Below are 16,394 nucleotides of genomic sequence, written 5' to 3'. Positions count from 1 at the left end.
TCATTCATCCTCAAAATAGTGCCCCATGAAGTAGGCACTATTATAGTATTATCACAATTTAATATATGAATAAGCTGAGGGTAATTTATTCACTTACCTCAGACCCTTCAGCTGGAAAGTTAGGAAACCCAGGCCCAGGTCTTTCCAACCCTAAGCCCAGGTTTTTTACTATTGCCATTTCAGTACAATCATCAAAAAGTTTGGAGAGATTTTAGAAATACGATAAAATTTTAAAGGTTTATTCCTACTCTAAATTTTTCTATGTCTTGCTTTGAAATTCAGCTCTTTGGAAGAATTTATTTTAAATTCCTTCTAAAATGCAAAAAGCATTATGCCTAGTTTTTAATCATAGTATTTTAATAAAATATTCAGATTCTAAACATATGATAAATAAATGACAGATAAAAACTCAGGGAACTAAAACTTCTTATGTACATGGCCAAATATTCTTCCTTCTTCCCTCCTTAATATACAGAGTTAATTGAGAAATGTTTGCTGGAGCATAAGACAATCATTTACACTGATAAAATAATAGGAAGTGTATGAAAATTGATCAAACCTTCAAGACAAGTCTAAACAATTTCTTAATTAGGCATTTCTACCCAGTTACTGAAGTGTAGCTTACTCAGATTGCATTGCTTTCCCTGAATATTAAAAATGTCACTAATCAACATCCCAACCCATAGCATCTGTCCCAGATATATTTGAACAGCTGGAGAATTCATCAGTTCTTGGCCTTTTGCCACCACTTGTCCTAACATGTGTCATACCTAAGAATGAACTTCAAGATCCACATTATAATGCAGCTCTGATATTCAAAACATCAATTTTCTAGTCAGTTCTTGTCAATCAGTAAATTATTTTAGGGAGTAGGTAAGGCACTTGTGAATTTTGTTTGAATTCTTTCAGACTCCTGGCATATCTTTTAATAAATCATTGCTCTGTTAAACTGTAGCATTTAAATGGCTTGAAAGAGTTAATGGAACTTTTGAAACAGGTTATCTGCCCCTTGTTAAGTTACATCCAGACAATATAACTTATAACAATAGCAAAATTCCATAAGAAAACCTTATTTATAGAGGCAAATGCAATTGGCTTGTTTATGCTTTTATTAATCTTAAAGTATTTATAGCATGACTAATAGTAGGATCCATTATTAATAATACTAACAGCTTCTAGAACTTTGGGATAAAGTGATAAATCACAAAGTTCCCATTTTCTCTCAAGTAATTTAAGCCTTGAGCGGTTAGTCAAAAAGTCTCAATTTAAGAAATAAGCTAAAGCAAAATTATCACCCTGTTCTGTTTATCTAACATAAAAAAAGTAAACACTATGAACAAGTAATATGTTTTAAGCATTTTTGTGACCAGATATTTCATCCTCATCTCTTTTTATTTAGGTGCCGTACTCGGAATTAGGTGGCAAAACCCTGGTGATGGCTGTGTATGACTTTGATCGTTTCTCCAAGCATGACATCATTGGAGAATTTAAAGTCCCCATGAACACAGTGGATTTTGGCCATGTAACCGAGGAATGGCGTGATCTGCAAAGTGCTGAGAAGGAAGAGGTTAGAAATTATCATTTCTCGTATCACAAGCTGTATTCACCAGTTGCTCATGTAATAGCCCATTGAGAGATGTTCTTTACAAAGGGTGATGTGGGTCTCTATCTGTTAACAGCTGGCAAAATAGGGTCAGGGGGACTGTGTAACCCTGTTACAAAGTACTAAATATATAGGTCTTCTGGGTGTTATTTGAAAGAAAAGAGAGATTTGTATACTGGGTCTATGAACAACTGCCCCGGACATACACACACACACACACACACACACACGTGCAGGAAAATTATTTCTAAAAGCTTACAAAATGCCACACAAGCATACAACCCGCTTCCTTACAAGGACTGAGAAAAATCATCTTATTCCTCATATTTTTCCATAATCATTTTGTATTTTCCACATAGGTTATATAGCTATTACATAGAAATAAAATGGCACTTTTTCCTTGATTATTTCTGTGTACCACAGTTCATTGTTTCTCCTGAGGATATCAGAGCATGATGGGCAAAACACCAAATATAATTCACAAGGCCTGACATTAAATCCATTTTTTAAATGACTCACATTTTTATAATACTCCACACATTGTTTTTTCCCAGTTTTAATAGGTTAGCCCAGTATTTTTCCGTGACTTAAAAAGGGAAGTTCAATATCTTTAGTGCATTTAAGCTACATAATGATCAGATCTATTTGATTATGCTATGCCTGCCTGGCACTGGCATTTTTCTCTGCAAACATTTTAGTAGGCCAATACCAGAAAATCAAACAATTCCTAGCTTCTCCAAATTCCTAAAGCCACTCCTTTCCCAAGCACTTTTTAAGTCCTGACATGTAGCTATAATTACTCAAGGGACTACAAACAGGCTCAGTCATTTAGGATCACCAGATCCCTAAGATTCCATGAGATATAGTCACTTTGGGGTCACCAGGAAGATCAGAGAGAGAATAAAGTCCTCGGAGAAACTCAACCAAGCCCATCACCTGGGAATCCTCTTAGCTTGGGGTTTTCTGTGACTAATCTGAAGCTACCAACTTCATACTCCCATCAGGCATCCTCAAACTATGGCCATGGGCCACATGCGGGTGTTTCTGCCCGTTTATTTTTTTACTTCAAAATAAGATATGTGCAGTATGCATAGGAATTTGTTCATAGTTTTTTTTTTAACTATAGTCCAGCCCTCCAATGGTCTGAGGGACAGTGAACTGGGCCCCTGTTTAAAAAGTTTGAGGACACCTGTAGTGAGGTTTTAAAATAAGCTTGTTAATTGCCATGCTGAAATTAGATTTTGTTTGTGCTCTAAATTCATGATTTGGTTGTACAAATAGGAATCAAAATTACTTAAGATCTGCTTTCTTTTGGGAAGGAAATATATATGTATATTGTACAAATATATATCTTATACAAATAGGTTAGTCAACATTCTTAGATATTGAGATGGATTTAGCCCTACTGTGGATATTCGAGAATACCCAAGAAAAAAACTGAGTTTTAAATTTTATGATTTTTGTAAGCATAATAGATGTTCCCTATGAGTAAACTAATATAAACCTTAAATTCAACAGTTACATGAAAAAGGAATATTTAATCATTCAATCATAATGTTTTTAATTATTTAACAAAGTAGTAAGATGTTTCATTGAATTTTTATATTTTATTGAAGTGTTTGACTTTGTGTAAATTCCTTCTCTGAGGGATAAAGTAGGACTATAACAAATATTAACTGATTGGCTTTTATCAGTTGACTGGTTTTTGGTTGGCTTGTTAAACATCAGAATATGACATACTTGTGCCTCACAATGCCCACCTGTCCAGGGGGTGTGGCTCACATGCCTTCCCTTTACCTGAATAACTATCAGGTGGTATGGGATCCCATGCTCACACCCAACAGGATTCTGAAAAGTTAAGAAAATATAGACCATCGAGCAATTTTCCTCTTTCATAATGTTTGAGTATTAGCAGAGTTTGAGACTTAAAACTAAATTGACAGATTTGACTCTAGAATCTAGAAGGTTAGGTAGATTGCCCAAAGAGAATCACAACTTTGTTCTCACCCCCTTCTTTCTCTTTTCTATTTCTTTCTTCTTCTTGCATGTCTTCTCTAAGACTTATGTCATCTGAATCATTCAAAAATATTCATTATGATAATACTATATCTACTACATTCCTGAAACTATGCTAGGTGGTTTTAAAAAAAAGAATAGACTGTTTCTGCTTTCATGGAGTTTAGTGTCAGCTCATCTTCCTCCCTAACTCCAATCTTTGTGCCTTGCTTATTGCCAACAAAACTGGTTTCTGGAAAAAGATCTATCTTTAAAAGCTCAAACACTCTAGGTTTCAACCCGGACTGATCCATTTACTAGTTCTGAGACCTGGGACTAGTCATTTAAGGGCTCTAATATTCCATTTTTTAGATCTAGAAAGTGGCCTAATGTTTTTTGTCCCGTATCTTACTTACAGATTCAATGGAATAGAATGGACAGCACCTAGAATACAGAGTATGGTGTGTGGTAAACATTCAGTCAGTGAGAGATCTCTTGTTCTTTTTTTCTTGGTCAGTCTTCTTTGTGTTCTCTTTCTCCTTTTGTGTTTTCATCCTCCTGTTTGTTATGCTCTTTTGCTTCTATATCTGTTCTCTTCTTTACCACCATTGTGCTCATTGAGTGTCTCTGGGAGTTATTAATGGAAAAATAATAATCCTACCATTACATTTTTAAAACTCTTAAGACTTTCCTTTGACATCCAACCCAGGAATAGTAGTAACTTTTGGTTTTTAGTTGAGTAGCTACTTCCCTTTGTCAAGATATAGGGAACCTCATAGAACACTTGTGTAGCTTACAAAGTATCTCTGGATGTCTGAATCCAGTTAACAACTTTTTCATAATAAAAGAAGTAAGATTCCAATTATATTTTATAACTGAAGAATTACATATTCTCAATGACATGTGCTCTATTTTTTCATGCTACTGTCCGTTAACTACAGAAAATTATAATTTCGTGAAGTCTTTTATTGACTTTAGTTCCTATAATTTTAAAGAAATTGTTTTTCCATTTTACATGAGCAATTTTGTTCATGATTTTAGTTTTGCTTTCCTCTACCAGTGTTAAATGTTATTTTTAATGTTGTAATGAGTTGAAAGACAGCAAAGAAAGTCAGAAAATGAAATTCAAGAAACAGCTTTGGAATCTAGAAATGAAACTGCTAATCATAGCAGGTTATTCAGTTATAGACTTGGGTTTAAACAGCTTAAATCAGACCCACTGAGATCCACCTCTATGATTTTGATAGAATGGGGTAAAGTTTTGTTGCCAGAAAGTTGATAACTATAAAAGTCATAAGATGATGAAGCAATTGTGTAAGTTAAAGGACTGTGTGTTATTTTAGTGATCAATTAATGTGCAAGCAATTTAGAAAGAAATAGGAAAGAGCATGGCCAGTGTGAGAGCCTCCTCTGGAAGTTACTAAGCACGTGTTGCAAATGGAGGGGGTGTAGAAGAGACAAGCTGGGCCAGGAATGTTCACGACAGCACACGCTCTCACTATTATTCCATCTTCAGGTAGAAACATCAATGGTAAGTTTCCATTGAGCTTGATAATGTTTCTCAAATTAACACAATCAAGCCACCTTACTGGTTTAGGTTCAGGTTCACTGGACAGTTTTTGTTTTTTTTTTCTTAGTGATGCATGATTGACTACTCCCTTCGTCTACCCCTACCCTTCTAACAGACGGAGCTGGCACTGGAACTTGGAGACAGCTCAAACTTTCTCTTTGATTTCTTTAAAACAGATCTGAATTGAGAGATGGATACATATAAAACTGTTAATTTTCTCTTTTTTTTTTCTTTCTCAGTATTTGGTCTCAAAGTCATCTTTTCTGATCAGTATATACAGTTCTTCCATTTGCAAAAAGCTACTGATGCACATAGCCTCAGGCTATCTATGTTGAGTTTTTGAGATTTTTTTCTTTAATCAAACAGTAATTATTTGTATCACCCCTAAGTCAAACCTGTACCCAACCTTTATACTTTCAAATTAATCCATTCATTTAATACTTTTGACTTAATTATTTCAAATTTTACAATCAACAGCTATGACTCCATTTTTCTCTTTTTAAAAATTGTATTTATGACCATTTTAGAAATAGTCTTAGTTCCACACCCCAGCATCAGGTTCCTCAAAGGACTTAGATCCTTTTTATTTTATTCATTTTTTTTCTATTTTTAACTTATTTTCATCCTCATGTTTTCCACTACTGCTTCTTTTCTCTAAAAACAGCATAAGAAATAGATAGTTCCAGAAAACGACTGAGCTTTTTTTAAATAACATTCTGCTCTGATATGCTGCAAGCTTTCATGACTTGACCAGTACTGTTTTATCTCCATTAGAGAATAAATCTATCACCTCTGCTTTGTGTGGAATTCAGTAAAGAGTGATTTTTAAATGAGATTCTGTAACTCAGTGCAAATGGAAAAAAAATTGATTGCTGAATTAAAACAAAGTTGGAACATAATTTAATTAGTACACAAGCAGAAGGAAAGAGAAACTACTTTAGTGCCTTAATGGAAAATCAATTTTGCAAGAAAATTTCACATTTTTAAGCCTAATTAGAAAAATATTTACTTCACAGAAAAGCATTTGGAGAATACATATTCAATCAAATAGCAAAAGTTTTTTTTAGCTTCCAATGGTCAATTACTGGATATTTCTTCAGAATGGGTTAAAATCATTATTCCTTATGGTATCTTTAATGCCCAAAGATCATGAAAGAACTGATGTTTCTTCTAAGTACATTTAGCACTCGGATGGTAACTTATGATGTCTGAGAATCACCACCTAACAAATCAGTCCCCTCATTGGAAATCCTTATAAAGGTTAATTGCTAGAACTTTAAAGCCTGAATGCGAACAAGAACCTTCCTTGTCATTCACAATCTCTCACATTTGAGAAATACAAAAAAGACCTTCATTTACATCTATAGTGCTCCATCCATACTTGTTTTTGTTTACTTGTTCGTTGTCTGTCTGCCTCAATAGACTGCAAGCTCCATCCAGGCAGCAGCCATATCTGTTGTTCCCCACTGTACAACAATATCGTTGTTAATAATAGTAATTGTGTTATTTTACATACGAAGCCTGAAGTATTCTAAAGCCTCTAAAATGTCTTACCACTGAACACTGAAAATAGTACCTCTTTGGTTTTTTCAGTATGTTTCTTTAAAGACAAGCAGTATAGATGCTTAGCAAAACCATTGTTACTATTTTTATTGATGGTCTTAAAGGTAATAATAGATTTTCTCTCTTGTTTTTTTTTTTTTGTTGTTGTTGTTGTTGTTAAAGCCTTATTCAGTGTCTCTTTCTCTCCCTAACCTTCTTTTCGAGCCTGTTTCCATGATGCACATAGAGCTTATAGGTTATCTTAATTTAACTTTTATTTAAAGTTAAGACTTAGGTAAAGCTATTATGTAAGTCTCTGCTTACAATGTATAAATTAACCCAGAGGAAAATAGGGAAGAATCAGTTCTAAGGAGAATTCAAAAAATTGAAACAAAATCTAAGTTTATCATATCTAGAATATTTGTTAGTCAAATTTATAATATGGTAGCTATGGTTTAGGAATATTAAATTATTCTATAGTATATCAAAACTATAATATATCTTCATATACTTAGTATCTATGTGTCCATTTTATGGAACTTGGAATATATTGATTTCCCTTTAAACTATTATAGAAGTATTGATACATTTGATTATGGTATGTTTTTGGCCACAGCTATGGTTTACTTGAATCTGAGTCTTTGGTCAGAATTTCAATCACCAATTATAACTGTATTCTTAGGAATAATAAATATTATCCACTTTATGATGTGGTTTCCAAAAACATCATAGGAAAAAGAAAATAACTTGAAATATCTCTCTAGTATGTAGGCTTGTAATTTAATTGTCTTTCTAGTTAAAAAGACTTTTCAGGTACAGGTAGAAAAAAAATCCAAATTTTCACTTTAGAGTTTCTAAACAAAAATTTAGTATTTTTTTTATTGTGAATTCCCTAGAAAAGCAATGAATTAAATGAAGCATGAATTAAATGAAAGGGAGACTCTGGGAATTTTCAAAATGTCCTTTGACTATCTCCCATTGCTCTTCCATTGTCACACTTAAACCTACCTCATGTTCCTTCCCCTTCACAGCTATAACCACCCAGAGCCCTGTGTTCACAGCCTGGCTACTTTATTTCCAAAGTCCATCTTCATCAGAGTTTACCTTCTCTACTACCTAAGCTATAAACACAAAGAATAGCTACCATTTCTTGAGCATCTACTGTTAGACAAACAAAAAATAATGCTCATAACATTCTTCAAAATTGGCATTATTAAATCTTGTCTACAAAATAGGAGAGAAAGGGACCTAAGAGCCAGGAAAGTTTAAGTAATTTGTCCCAGTTCACACAAGCAATGCTACAACTAAAATTCAAACACAGGTCTGAAGCCCACACTCTTTCTATTTTATCATACCATCTGCTTTAAATAGTTGCTCTTGATCTTTTCAGCCCTAAAATGTAGCTGTGAATTACATTGCAATGTAAAATCCCAATGCCCACTAGTTTTTCTCTTCATATCCTCCTTGTACATATTAGATTATGTAATTTCCCCAGTGCCACCCAGAAAATAAGCAACAGACATAGCTCTGACTCCCAAACCCATTTTCTCTACTCTGCCATCTTGCCCCTTAGTTAACTAAAATTCAGTGAGTGCAAGGATATTGTCTGTCTTATTTACCTTCTTATCCTCAGTACATAGCACTGTGCTTGGATGTTAAGCATCCAAAGTGCTTAAATAAATATTTTCAAGTAAATTGGTTGAACAAATTAGAATAAGAATTTTTTTAATTTTTATTTTAATAGATTGTGGGGTACAAGTTAAATTCCTTTACATATCTATATTGTACAGTGGTAAAGTCTGAGCTTTTTATGTACCCATCGCCCAAGTAGTATACATTGCACCCCATTTCTTCAACAAACATGTTTCATAAGTCATATCACCTTCAAGGAAGTCATATTTGAAAGATATACAATTATTTCAGTTGCACTGCTTACATGGTAGCTCAAAATACTTTTCATTTCCAGTCTCTCTCTCCAAATATCTTTCTCAGTGTACAATACATTCTTTTGTCTGACTTCAATAATGGCTTGTCTTTGTCTTTAAAAGGCAAATTTCATTAAAATGGCCATAAACAATTTAGGGTCAAGTATAGAATATTAGTTGATTATCCAATTGGGTAAAACAGTTTTAGTCACTATAATAGGTGATAAGATGGATGTTCCTGTGAGGCTTACTAATGTTTTGAGCATTGGATTTGTTACCTGCTCTCTCAAATAGTTCACTATGAGAGTTCTCATTAGGAGATATAAATGCTGATATACAGAGTGCTAAGGAAATCTAATTGTTTTAATAAAAACCAATGTAGTTTTTCTTTTCATCCAAAGAATAAAAGGAGGGAGAGTTTTCAGTTGAATGTTATATAAGGCACAGCAAAGTGGTTTAGAAGCATGGCTTTCACATATATAGGTTGGCAGAGAAGACAGTAAGGAGTAAAAGTTGACATAGGAGCAAATAGAAAACAAAAGAAGAATGAGAGAAAATGATATAGACAAGAGAAATCTCATCTACATCTGGTTTTCCATATTATTGAAATGGTGATGAGATTTTGAGTGGGAGGCAATGTGATCGATGCAGGAGAATGCGTTTTTCCATTTTCCATACATTTGCACCTTTTAAAATGTAATCTTTTCTGTTGATTTCATCCATATGTTTTGAAGCAATTTTTGTATTATCTTGTTTATGAATCTTCAAATTGAACGTTTTTACCTTCTGTCTTACTCCTACCTACCTTTGAGCAGGCCAAATGTTTGTACTATGAAATCTTTAATCCATTACAATCTGTTACTCCGCAATTAGATGAAATGTCAGTAATTGAGTTGTACTAGTTGTACTACAGAATAAGGGAGGAGAATGAGGTCTTGCTAAAAAACAAGAGCTTAAATAATTAAAAGATGAAAGAGAGAGGGAGCATATACAGACATCCAAACCCTCTTGCTTTAAAAATGATTAAACTTTTTCCAATTATAAACAAGAGCCCTTAAATACTGCAAATTAATTTTATTTAGTTGACATATATTTATTAAGCCCCTTTTATAAGCAATATGTTTCTGAGAATATAATGGTGAATAAGATAGACTCATTAAGCTTTTTCAATTATAAATTAATAGTGAGACAGAATTGCAGGGTAGATCAAAGCTCTGGCCTTGAACTCAACATATGTGACTCACCATTATTCCACTTACTACTGATATGTCCTTGAGCTTGTCATTCATCCTTCCATAACATGGGATTAATATTAACTCCATGAGTATAATACACTTAGAATAATACTTGGCACCAGATGAACTCAAATATTATTTTTGATATTGAAAACAATGATCAGAGCCCTTATTTCCTTGCCAGCTAAAAAGGCATTGCTCTGACCACTAGACTTATATCTTCCCTTTTGTGAGCAAACTAACACATCCTAAGTATTCAGAATGCATTATTATACATGCATTGAAAGGGGAAATGTCTGATTACATAATGTCTTAATACATGATGAAAGGGGAAATGTCTGAGCCTAGATCTTATGTGCAAGAATCTGTGGGGTGTGAAAAGATCTCACAAAAGCCAACCCAGGGTAATGCTCGGCATATCTGAGTAGAAGATGGTGCTAACATGGTCTGACCCCCATAAGCATGCACCAATGGACTCCTATAAGCTCTAACACTGCACAGAGCAAATTAAGGTTTCAGCCTCTGCTAAAATCAAAAAGACAACACTAACAACTATTGTCAAAGATGTGAAAAAATTGGAAATCATACATCATTAGGAGAAATGTAAAATGCGGTAGCCACTTTGAAAAACAGTCTAACAGTTCCTCAAAATGTTACATAGAGTCACCATGTTACTCAGCAATTCTTCTAGATATGCACACAAGAAAAATGGAAATACACACACACACACAGAAATGTACAAGAATGTAACAGCATTTTTCATAATAGCCAAAAAGTAGAAACAACCTAAATGTTCATCAACTTATTAATGTATAAACAAAAGGTGGTACATCCATACAATAAAAATTATTCAGCCATAAGAAGGAATTGAGTACTGATATATGCTACAACATTAATGAACCAGATAGGCAAATCTACAGAGAGAAAGTAGATTAGTGGCTGCCTGAGACTAGGGGTTGGGTGGGGCAATGGGTAATGACAGGTAATGGGTATGGAATTTCTTTCTGGAGTGATGAATGTACTCTAAAATTAGATAGTAGGGATGGTTACATAACCTAGCGAATACACTAAAATCTACCAAATTATCCACTTCGAATTGGTAAATGTTATGATGTGTGAATTATTCCTCAAAGCTGTTTTTTAAAAAAGTGTCAGGCACTAAAATCCTAAAGGGCCTCATTTGGAACAGCACTCAGGTGTGCTGGGAATGTGCTTCCTAATAGTGTTTCAAAAGTTTTGGGGTATATCTTGAAATTATTCTAGTCTCTTTAAATCAGGGCACTTGTTTCCTTATTACCACTTTTCTTGATATAAGGGCAGTACCAAGATTCCCTTCTGTAAGGATGAGGAACCCAGGCCTAGGCTATAGGCTAGTCAATGAGAACTCAAGACTTAAACATCGTTTTTTCTGATTCCAGAGCTATTTTCTACTACAGCCTACTCTTCTTTAGGGTAAGAAGCTCTAGGCTTAATTCTCTTGGTATAAAAGCACAGTTCCAAATATGAGAACTACTCCTTTTTGTCTTCATACTGGAGCTTCTCAGAGGTTCCCCACGTCATTTAATTGCTCTTTTCTGGACCTTTTCGAGCAACATCATGCCTTTTATAACTGAGATAAAATTAATATGCACAGAAGTGTACAGTCCAATGAGTCTTGACAATTGTATACCAATGTAACCACCACCCCAGTCCAGTTACGGAATATGTCTTACCCCTAAAAAGTCCCTCATGCTTCTTTCCAATCCCCAGGCAACCTCTGTTCTGATTTTTTTCATCATAGGTTAGTTTTCCTGTTGTTTAACTATATACACAGGCAATAATACTATTTTGTGTCTAGCTTCTTTTGCCCGATATGATGTTTTGGAGATTGTTACACACAGCATTATTTCACTTTTTATTGCTGAGTGGCATTTTATTGTATGAATATATCAAAACTTGTTTATCCAGTTTCCTGTTGATGGACTTTTGGGTTATTTCCAGTTTAGGGTTATTATAAAGAAAGCTGTTATAAATATACATGTACAGCTTTCTATGGACACACGTTTTCATCTCTCCTGGAATTGCTGGTTTATACCCTGCTTCTTTAAAGCTAAAATGACCAGAACCTGAGGTAATAATGTATATAGAAATGGGATACCTACTGTGTAGGATTCAATCATGTTTGCTTCTCATTTTCACTAGCCTTCCAGATGGTGCTCAGAACCACCTTGATCTTGGTGGTGTATTGTCTATCCTATACTGCACAGTTGGTACCTCATCACATACATTCTTATTCTCTAAGTGTGGGTGCATGGCCACATAATGCTGTTAGCAAAATAGATGCCTTGTTTACCTGTATGGTTGTCTTGACAGAGTATAAGCTCAAATGGGTATAGAACTCAAAGTCCATATCCCATAAACTCTTGAGTCTCATTTCCCCATATATAAAACACTATTGAAAAACATAAAATAGATTATGTACTTACGTGTTTGAAATTTAAAAGTTATTTTTCAAACTCAGGTCTGTTTAATACCAAATGGAGGCTGGGTGCAGTGGCTCACACCTGTAATCCTAGCACTCTGGCAGGCCGAGGCGGGCGGATTGCTCAAGGTCAGGAGTTCAGAAACCAGCCTGAGCAAGTTCGAGACCCCGTCTCTACTATAAATAGAAAGAAATTAATTGGCCAGCTAATATATATAGAAAAAATTAGCTGGGCATGGTGGCACATGCCTGTAGTCCCTCGGGAGGCGAGGCAGGAGGATTGCTTGAGCCCAGGAGTCTGAGGTTGCTGTGAGCTAGGTTGACGCCATGGCACTCACTCTAGCCTGGGCAACAAAGCGAGACTCTGTCTCAAAAAAAAAAAAAAAAACAAATGGATTCCTAAATAAACAATTAGATACGTCAAGCAGCTATTCACTTTCTCTATTTTAAGGGAGAGAAACAATCCATCGTTTCCAGGACCGTTTAAAGGCTTTAGGAGTATTTTTTTTCTCTCTCTCTGCAGGGCCAGTGACAGTCTCAATGTCTGTATCACCACTCCCTTCCAACTTTCACAGATTTCAGGTACTCAAAGGCAAAGTGGAATGGGCCTTAAGGTTTTTTTCTGAAAGCTGATGGGAGAATTCCCTGTTGGTCTACTTTGTACACGACAACTACGCACACTTGCTGTCTCCCTGCCAACCTTATCTCCTCTTTTCTTACTTTTTGCTTGTCTATAAATGTCCCCCAAATCATTAATAATGCACAATTATTTCCCTCCTGAGACTGGCCACAGCAGGATTGAGAACTGGAGACGTGTGGCAGGGTACTCACTGGGGCGTCACGCTCCCGGGCTTTGGGAGCTGGCAGACTCGGGCCTGGAGAACACGGCAGAGCACTGGGCAGTGGGCAGACCTAGAGCACAGCAAATCCAGCCTGGGCCAAACCAGCCACTGACAACTTTACAATGCTTGCTCACAGAGCAATGTTGTTAGAGATGACTGCTTTTATCTTTGAAGAAGACCCTGTTTTCAACATCCTTTCTGAAAGTACCTTCTACATTGGTATTTTTCTTTATGTGGAACATAATTAGTTTATATTGCAAGAACAAATTTCTGGACCCTGTACAACACTGGAACTCAGACATGAGCATTTGGGAATGCAGTAGAAGGCCCCGCATACGATACTAGCAGAGGACAGACAGGGAAATTTGAAAATACATCTAGTCAAGTCTTCTCATTCTCTAAGCTGCAGTCTGGAATGTGGTCAGAGGTTGCTATTTACCAGAAGTCAACCAATGCTCTTTAGTTTATTATTTCTATGTGAATAAATCAATATTCTGACAAGGTACTTCCCTGAATTTTTGCTTTCTGCTGATGTTTTAAAAGGAGGAGAAAAATAATGTCTTTCAGGAACCAACAGTGTCAGGAATAGTCTGTTCTTAATTGTATTTCAGTGTCAAAAAATTAAAATAGAGAGAGATTAGAATACCAAAATAGGTAAAGAGTCTAGAGTTTTATGTTTTGATTTTAGGACATATTTTTGGATAGCCAAAGTCACAGACAGGGAATGCAAAAAGCAGCCTTTGAAATGCCTGCCTGATAGACAATCAACACCAGTGTTTAACTTAGAATCTAAGGAAAGATGCATGCTTCTTTTTAAGGTCATTGACTTTCTAAGCAGTATCATACTGATATTTTGTTTATATTAGGCCATGTTTGAAAATGACAGAAAGGCTATGGACCTAAGTGTCACAGTACTATTGCCTAATTTTAGTTTTAAAAAAATATATATGTTCCCTGTTACCTGGAAAATCAAATATAGTGCAAATTGACCTTCAACCACATTTAAGCTCACATCTACTGTCTATACAACCCAGGCACTGTGCTGGGTGTGTAACTCATTTATTCATCACAACGACACTATGGGGTAGACATCATTATTCTCCCCAATTTACAGACAAAGAGGCTAAAACCCAGAGAATTTGAAATTGCATGTAGCCATGTAGCTAATTGTAGGAAGGCTAGGATTCCGAATTTTGTCTGACTCCAAAGGTTCTTATCTATCATGATAAATTGCCCCTAAGAAAGAGGTTACAGGGCCCGTGCTAGGGACAGTGCTTTAGTTTGCAAACATGTGCGCTCACCCTGTAGTCTGTATGTTTCCCTTCCTCCCAACTCCTAACAATTCTGCCAAGCCACACTGTGCAAAAAGAGGGCTGCAACAGCCTGCCTCAATTCCATACCACTCCCTGTTCCCAAGTCTTTCAGCTGCTTTCAAGAGTTTTGGGTCTCTTTCCATGATATAGATATGCATCAAAGACCCCAAACAGGATTCAGACTCTGTTTTCAAGTCCCTCTATCCCCCATCCTCTGGTTTCTTTCATTCTGTTACATTACACATTCCTGGAAGGAGGAAATAATTATTTCCATCTCTTTCATCATCTTCCCTCATACCAGATGTAAAGAGGAACATGGAGTAGAACATCCCAAATTGTAATTATACCTAAAACACCAACCATTGATGAAGTGTGTATTTTAATGTTCTCCGAGTAGCATTTAATTAGGTATACTTGAATATAAATTTCTTTGCAAAGCAAAATATTTTTGGATGCTTAGGTTTTCTAAGCCCCTGTGTTTCATAATGCAATAGAAGAAGCTCCTCATTAGAACCCTCTAGCAGAAATGAGAGAGTGAACTGTGAAGAACTGCCCAATTTTTTGTCATTATGAAAAATTTTAAGGAGCAATAAAGCTGCCAAAAATGAATAGTTCCTTATAAAGTACTACAATTTGAAATATGGCGCTGACCATCCTCCTAGATCTCCATTTCAAAACCCTACTCTTATGAAAGAGGGAAAAAGCAGAAGAGCAAAAGCACACGCTACATCTTACAAAACCAGATAATTAATTACTAAATGCATGTCATTTTGTCCCCAATTTATCCTTTCTTGAAATCCAAATATTTAATCGTTTGAAGAATAAATTACAGCATTTCTGCCTGGAGGCTTTCTTGTCATCTTTATAGGAATTATTTCAACCAATTTTATATATAACTTAGCTAAACTTTGAAACACTTTCTGTGTCAGGTCTGAATTTTGCAGCATAACTAGCCTTTATTAAATGAGTGGTTATTGTCGTTGTTCGTTATGACTTTCAAAACTTCCTATCAGCTAGCACTGGACCCAGTTTTCTGCAGCAACAGCACCCTTCTCAGGTGACTTCTTGAATTGATTCCACCACTGCAAACCCCAAACCTCTTCGTTCTGCTAGCTTGTGTGCACTCCTCAGAACTTTCCTAATTTTGTGATTCTAATTGCTGATAAATACCCTTGGGAAAGAAAACAATTGACAAATTTAATTGAAATCTGAAATAATTAAATACACTAGTTCAATGAAATCTCACAAACTGTGTTATATTATTAAGCCAAATTTGCAAATGAAGAAACCGAAACTCACAGAGGCTAAGAAACTTGTCTTAAATCACATAACTAGCAAGCAATATCCAGAAATTCAAATCAAAGATTGGTCTTATTCCAAAGTCCTGAATGTTTATAGCAGCACATTTCACAATTGCAAAGATGTGTAAACAACCCAAATGCCCATCCATACATGAGTGGATTAATAAAATGTGGTATATGTATATATGGAGTACTACTCAGCCATGAAAAAAGATGGTGAACTAATACCCTTTGTAACAACCTGGATGGAACTGGAGACCATTCTTCTAAGTAAAGTATCACAGAATGGAAAAACAAACACCACATTTACTCATGATTAAACTGGAACTAATAGATCAAAATTCACATGCACATACAGTAGTAAAACTCAGTGGAAACCAAGAAGTTGGGAGGAAGAGAAAGGTGGGCACAGGTAAATTCACACCTAACAAGTACAATGCATGCTATCTTGGTGATGGGCACACTTAGAACTTTGACTCAAATGGCGCAAGAGCAATTCATGTAACCAAAATGTCTGTACCCCTATAATACTCTGAAATTTTTTTAAAAGGAGAACAAAAAGAAAATACAATGTCTCTGGAACAAAGAGCAGACATATTTACTGCCC

The 16,394-nt window shown here is 35.4% G+C and overlaps 1 protein-coding gene across 3 annotated transcripts in view; it reads left to right on the top strand.

The window, feature by feature from the left end:
* The window catches only part of SYT1 (synaptotagmin 1), a 521,150-nt gene that overhangs the window by 388,779 nt on the left and 115,977 nt on the right, over positions 1–16,394 (top strand). For all 3 annotated transcript variants that reach the window (XM_076007147.1, XM_076007145.1, XM_076007146.1), the window contains one exon: positions 1,400–1,567. In XM_076007147.1, the coding sequence (XP_075863262.1) occupies positions 1,400–1,567 (168 nt within the window). The remainder of the gene's footprint in view (positions 1–1,399; positions 1,568–16,394) is intronic.

The sequence above is a fragment of the Microcebus murinus genome, chromosome 10 (assembly GCF_040939455.1).
Source record: "Microcebus murinus isolate Inina chromosome 10, M.murinus_Inina_mat1.0, whole genome shotgun sequence".
NCBI classification, from domain to species: Eukaryota; Metazoa; Chordata; class Mammalia; order Primates; family Cheirogaleidae; genus Microcebus; species Microcebus murinus.
This window is presented reverse-complemented; position numbering and strand designations above follow the sequence as displayed.